Source organism: Tetrahymena thermophila (assembly GCF_000189635.1).
Source record: "Tetrahymena thermophila SB210 genomic scaffold scf_8254668, whole genome shotgun sequence".
Classification (NCBI taxonomy): domain Eukaryota; phylum Ciliophora; class Oligohymenophorea; order Hymenostomatida; family Tetrahymenidae; genus Tetrahymena; species Tetrahymena thermophila.
The window spans coordinates 1-7,298 of NW_002476435.1; the positions used below are offsets into that span (position 1 = coordinate 1).

General features: G+C 23.3%; 1 protein-coding gene across 1 annotated transcript; it reads left to right on the top strand. All coding sequences in view use genetic code 6, as the record gives it.

Moving 5' to 3' along the window:
• Positions 1–450: 450 nt before the first annotated feature.
• On the top strand, positions 451–6,188 carry TTHERM_002653471 (hypothetical protein; the record flags this gene model as incomplete). Its single annotated transcript, XM_012797084.1, has 24 exons — positions 451–679; positions 732–882; positions 933–1,119; positions 1,173–1,224; positions 1,277–1,421; positions 1,704–2,047; positions 2,106–2,253; positions 2,303–2,432; positions 2,543–2,591; positions 2,640–2,787; positions 2,880–3,238; positions 3,295–3,445; positions 3,491–3,677; positions 3,724–3,772; positions 3,828–3,990; positions 4,062–4,414; positions 4,462–4,615; positions 4,671–4,848; positions 4,902–4,950; positions 5,002–5,158; positions 5,210–5,511; positions 5,565–5,610; positions 5,698–5,804; positions 5,854–6,188. 24 exons carry the CDS (start codon positions 451–453, stop codon positions 6,186–6,188), a joined length of 4,173 nt encoding a protein of 1,390 aa, XP_012652538.1.
• Positions 6,189–7,298: the final 1,110 nt, after the last annotated feature.

Here is a 7,298-nt window from a genome sequence, read left to right on the forward strand (position 1 = left end):
TATCTTTGAATATTTAAATTTAATTTAAATAAGTAGAAATATTTATATAAAAATATTAATAACATTTAATTTATCTTAATATTTTATTAAAGAACATAGACTTAAAATTGTAAAATATTTTAATGAAAACCTTAAAAGAATATTTAAACAATTCTATTTTTACAAAAACTCTAAATAGTAAAATTAATTAAATAACCTTCCTATCTTTATTTTGATAATAAGTCTATTAGAAAAATTTTAACTTACACTTTTTTAAGAGGGGTTAAAGTTTTTATTTATAGATATTTCTGATTCTTTAATTAATTTAAACTTATTAAAATTTATTAAATTAATAATAGTTGTTATAATTCATTTGATATTTGTAAGGATTATTATACCTCGAAATGTACTAGAATTAATTCAAATTCTACATTCAATAATATTTGTATTTTAAATGGAATTTGCTATTAAATGTCATTTAACTATTATGTTGGTAGAGATAATAAGTATTAGTGCTTACAAAACTAATAGTAAAGTGCCTATGGATTACTAAATTGCTATGATTCTACTTATATATGCAAAACAAGTAATCTTTTGATCTGTGTTTACTATTTAGGTGATTCTACATATTTAGGAAAAATTTCTAGTACAGGAATTTGTGCATAAATTGGTGCTAAAATATCAACGAGCGATTTTTAAAGTAAATTTATTGATACCCAATTTAAAATTATATTTATTATATTTAAAATAAGGTATTATCAACTTGAATCTAAATTATTGTTAAGATGATTCGTACACAATTTAGCTTATACTTCCTGTATATGCAGGAAGAGATTAGTAATATTCAAGATGCCTAAAAGCTGATTAAACATCATACCAAAACGTTGAATTATGTGCAAATGAGTAAAATAATTATCAAATGAAAATTAAATTAATTATATCAATTTATGCAGTTACTGTATTGCAAATAATAGTTGCAAAACAATTGGATTTGACGGAGTATTAATAGCTAAATTATAAAACGGTTATTGTGCTTAAGCTTAACAACCTGGCTCTATATAATGCGCCATCAAAATTTATAACTACTGCTTAAAAAATGGCACATGCAATTTGTTATCTAGTTCAGATACAAATTTTTCGGTATAAAATAAAATTTACCATTAAAATAAAATAAATTTTCTATACTAAAAAAGGGAGTTGACATAAATGGAAACTGTTTATCTAGGAATTAATCTGTTTCTATAGGTAGGATTCATTTAATTAATTACATTTCTATCATTTATAATTTATTTATTAGGTGTATTGAAGTGTGCATATTAACATTGCAAATATTCAACTTAACCTTAATAATTTGGGTGCTTTCTTTTAGATGGTAAACCAGGATTTGCTGGATCTGATTCTTCATAAAATTGCTTAGATTATAATAATGGATTTGCTAAACAGTAAATTTATTTTATAAATTTTAAATATTTAAAAAAAGGAGGAGGGAGAGAGTGAAATATTAAAAATTTTCAAATACCTAAATTAATAATTTCCTTTTTTCTTTTTAATTTTTACAAAAATTTAAATTTATCTACCTCCCTTCATATTTTTATTCATTATTTAACAATAAATTAAAAATTTTTATATATTTGACTTTTTTTAAAAACAACACTTTGATTTTTTGGCATATTTAATTTTTTAAAAGTAAATGTTTTAATAATTATTTTTTATTTAAAATGTAGATGTGCTTAATTGCCAATTGTTTGTTTTGATGGTATTAAATTAGTATGTTAATAAACTGTGGATTATGGATCAGTTGGTAATGGATGTTCTTAAGGCGGTAATTGTTAATAAATGTCATCTATATTTATTGGTAGAGATACTAATTATAAATGCTTTTATTAAGATTAAACTCCTTAAAGTGGTACTGTTGATAAATGTTTTAATGATACCTAAACTATTTGCTTAACAAGTGACAAGAAATAATGTATCTTGTATGCTAAATCTTCATAGTATTTAGGGTGTATTCAAAGTACTGGAATTTGTGCTTAATTAGGTTAACAAACTTCCAATTGGGCTCTTTAAAGTAAATTTATAATTTATGGTAGGTTTAAATAGTTCAACACTTTAAAATTAAAAAATAGTTATTGTTAATTTGAACAAAGGATATTGCTAAGATAACTAATTTAGAATTTAATAATTGTTACCTCCATATGTTGGAAGAGATTCAGTAAACTAATTATGCCTCTAAGAAACAACATAGTCCTCATAAATTGAATTTTGTGTTTAAGGGTAAGTTTAGAATTTAAGAAATCATAAAAATTATTTTTTTAACATATAGATATTGTATTGCAAATAATAAATGCTAACCTGTTGGTTTTGATAAAAAACTTATTGCTAAACTTTCAAATTAACAATGTGGTTTAGATTAAACATCCACAGCAATAGAATGTGCTTATTAAAGTTTGGATGTATGTATGTTAAATTAGCAATGTTTTTGGTTATCTGCTTAGAATTTGCTATATTCAGTACACTTTTTTATTTCTTATAATATTGTTTTTAAAATAAATTTTTTTATAAGGGATAAGATAATAACGGAAATTGCTTGTAAAGAGGCTAAATAACATATAGTAATATAAATTATCTATTTAATTTTAATAAACTTATTATTTTGAAAGGTATGAGAAAATGTTAATAAGACCATTGCAAATATTATTATAAGTATTCATAATATAATTCCTGCGTATATTTAGATGGGTCATACTATAAAGTTGGAATAACAGCAGATGGATTTTGCTTAAGTTTAAACGAATATCCAGCAATAAGGTAAAAATTATTTCAAGAAGAAGATTTTCTTACTTTTATTATATTTTGAAAATTTTAAATACATTTATCTGAAACTTAATATATGAAAATAGATGTACTGATTAGGTTAATTATATATGCTATGATAAGGACTCATAGACATGCATATAAATCAATATATCATCTAGAAATAATTATTGCAAATATTAAGGAACTTGCTATTAAATGTATTCGAGTTATTGGTCGTTTATTGGTAGAGATACAAATTTTAATTGTTTATCTTCAGGATAAATCCCAAGCACAGGATTAGTTTAGAATTGTTTTAATGATCCTTAAAACATATGTTAAAAAAACGATTAATCATAATGCATATATTATCCTTTTTATTCGAGCTACTTAGGTTTTATAAATTCGTCAGGTTTTTGTGCATAACCAGACTAAGCAACTTCTTCTTAATAAAAATAATTTTAAAGTAAACTTGAAATAATTATTTTAATGATAAATCTTTTTATTATTATAAATATTTAGTTATCACTAATTTGGATAGAAATTACTGCTAGGATGATAATTTTATAATTAGGAAGATATAAACTCCTTATGCTGGTAGAGAAGTGTAATATTAAAGGTGTCTAAAAGCTGACACTCTTCCAAATTAACAAATAGATTTTTGCTCTTAAGGGTAAAAATTTTTTTTTTTTTGAATAGAATCTTTAAGTTTTTTAAGTTATTGCATTTCGAGTAATTAATGCAAGAAAATAGGTTTTGATGGCAAATTAATATCAAAACTAGAAAATGGAAAGTGTGCTATTGATCGATAATATCGTGCAATTGAATGCGCGTATGAAACTTTAGATACATGTTTATATTAAGGTATGTGTTATTGGTTAACTGAGTAAGACACCTTTGCATCAGTAAAATTATTTATTAATTATATTTATACTTACAAAATTAATTTAGGGAGTGGATAAATATGGTGACTGTTTAGAAAGGGGTTACATCTCATCATGTAATTTAAATTTTATAAGAAGAAATTATTAAAATCAAATTATGCTTTTAAATAGACTTTAAGAAATGTTAATCAAATCACTGTTTTAAAATTTATCCCAAATATTTTTGGTACGGTGATGATGGAATAGGATGCTTTCTTCTAGATGGATCTTAGGGTTAGGCAGGTATAACTTCTACTGGATAATGTTTAGCTATCAATACTTCTTTTGCTTAGAGGTAATAATAATACATATTCGGCTTTATATGTAGATTATTCATATCCATAAATATAATTTAAAATCTAATAGATGTACAAATAAAACCAATTCAATTTGTTATGATTCTGCTTCTCAAAAATGTTAAATTACAATAGATTATGGGTCTATAGGAAACGGTTGTATTTTTAATAGTTAATGTTATTAATTTTCAATTCAATAATACATTGGAAGAGATATATAGCTTTAATGCTTGGTAAATAACTAGATAACGAGTTAAGTAGATACTTGCTTTAATGATGCTAATAATGTTTGCCTTAGTAAAAATAATAGCCAACAGTTATGTGCATTATATATACAGTCCTAAAAGTACTTAGGATATATTTCAGAAAATAAAATGTGCGCTATTTAAGACAATATTGCATATTAATAGGGTTATCTCGCAAGTAATTATTTTATATATTTAATAAAAATTTAAACATTTTTATTTTAGATTTATTAAACTTAAAATCTAACTTTTGCTAAGATGCTAATGGAATTATCCGAGCCTTAAATAATACTATATATGTTGGAGTAAGTAACCAAAATTACAAATGTTTAACTGTAAACTAAAACTCTACTAGCAATATTATTTAATGTTATATAGGGTAATTTTCAAGTCAAAGTAACAAAATAAAAATTAATTTTAACTAAACAAAATAGATTTTGTATGAATGTAAATTTTTGTTAAGCTTATGATGATACATATATTGGAAAAGCAAGTAACTAAACCTGTCTAAAAGTTGGATAACCTTAAAGTATTGAATGTGCAGTAAATTATTGTATAGAGCCAAATACATAAAGCTGTTAGCTAATAAATGATAATGACCCAAATTTTGCTGTAAAATAAAATAAAAATCTAATAATGATAACCATTTTAATAAATTATTTTAGGGTGTTTAGGCAAATTATAAATGTGCAGTTTTTGGTCAATATTATTAATGTAACATTATAAATTTTAAATAATTAAAAGTAAGTATAATTTTTTAAATAGAAATGTTGTAATGCTCAAGCAAATATTGCATTGATTATTAAGTTCCAGGTGATCCTACCACTTAATCAGGATGCTTTCTTTGGGATGCATCTATAAACAGAATAGGGATAGATAAAAATGGATATTGCACTTATTAGGACTAACCAAACGCAATCAAGTAATATTTATTAATAAATTTAAATTTAACTAAAATAAATCATAAAAAAAGATGTATATCAGGATAGTTTTGCTTAAATACTCGTTTTAGAAATTCATGCCAGTCTCTGTTATTATCATTTGATTAAAATAGATTTGCAAGAGAAAGATTAACTGGTAAATGCCTTCCTTATTTAGATCCAAAATAAGAAGGAGGTGATATTGAAACTTGCGTAGATGGTAGTTGCTTTTACACAGATCAAATTTCAAAGAAAAATTTCTGTCTTTCTTTGGGTATCTATGCTAAGGAAGATTTTATCGTTGGAATCGATATTTTAGGTTAGTGTTTAAAAAAGGACCAAATAACGAAAATTCGTAAATTTAAAAGAAACTATCAATCAATATTTTAAATTATTTTAATCAAAAAGTAATAAAATCTTGTTTAGGCTTAACATATTGTGCTCTTGATATTGGGTAAGTTAGATAAATATATAAATTATTTTTGCATTCATTAATAAAAATTTTTTATTTTAAATTCTTATTTATTTTTTTGAATGAAAGATAGGGGAATTACAAATGTCAAAAGCTTCAGTTAAGTGACAATACATATCAAAATCAAGCTTATTAAGCAAAAAATGTTAACTAAACTTGTTAAGGTCTTAACGAAGGTACTTAAAAAACTTAAATTTTATCTATATAAGATTTCATATTAAATAGAAAATAGTATTGGATGTTTAGATGGTTTATATTGTATCAATTAATAAACCAATAATAAATGTGAAGTAATGGATTCTAATGACCCAAATAAAATAGGCAGAAATTTTTTTAACCAATAATGTCTTCCATAAGGAGCTTAAGTTGCTATAATTTGCCAGTAGCAATATTGTATTTCTTCTGGAGCATGTGTACCTCTATCAGATAGAAATCCAGGCTAAGAAAAATAAACTTAAAAATGTTTGTAAGAATAATCATAAGGTTAATATGGAGCCTCTAATTGTTATAAAAATGGGTAATATTATTGCAAATCATTTGTTCGTAAATAATATACTTGAATCCCGCTGCTATTTTGCAAGCCCAGCTGTTGCGCAAAGCAGCGGGATTCATTTTTTCGATTCTCACAATTAAGGTCTTTGAACATTTTAGGCGTATGAGGTTGTTGGTGATAATTTATAATGTATTACTTAATTTAATTAAAAAATTTTTGAAACAATAAAAACTATGATTTCAATAAAATTATTATTCAAAATAAAGTTTTTTGAATTTTTTATCAGCTCAAAAATAGAATAAAAAAAATTAATGCAAATAAAATATAAATTTTAAATTGAGAAAAATTTTAAGAAATTAAGATCTTAATTAAATTTTTAAAGGAATAGTATGGGGAATAAAATTAATAATAATAATTTTAAGCAGAGAGAATAAAATTTTGATATATACTTAAAAGCGCATATGAACTTTTAGCTGTGCTATAGTTATTATGTAGCTAATTTTTTACCAAATTAATAAATAAAACTTTTTATCTAAATATTTTAATTAATTTATAAAATAACTACATTTATCTAAAAATTAGGATTATGTTAATAACTAGATTCTGGCCTTTGCGATATGTGTCCTGATAATTGCTGCTTAATTAATAAATCATGTTTAAATTAAAAAAGCTTATTAAAATTAGTTAATAATGGATAGTGTTTTGAACAAATCAAGAAGTTAAAAATCTGTGTAATTTAAAATTTAAATGTACCAAACTAGAATGGAAATATGAATTGTATGAATAATTAAAGTTTTTGTTAAGATATTTCTATTAAAAATAATGAATGTTTATCATGCCCTATGTACTTTATAAATCCAGGAGATTAAAAATGCTACAGCTTAGAATAAAAGTTAGAACATTCACCTGATCCTTAATAAGTATATTTTCAAATGCAATTAATTTATGTTAAATAAGACTGTTATGATTAAAACTTTTGTCTGACAAACTAACATCTCAAGTGTCCATAAGGGTATTATAATTTTATAATTTATTGATGATAAATATGATAATTTAAAAATAAATTAGTTGTTATTCATGCAACTTTCTTTCTTTCTGTACTTAATGTATTGAAGGTTACTTTTTATATCAAGAATCCAAAACAAAATCAGTTTGCATAAAATGCTTCAATCAGTAG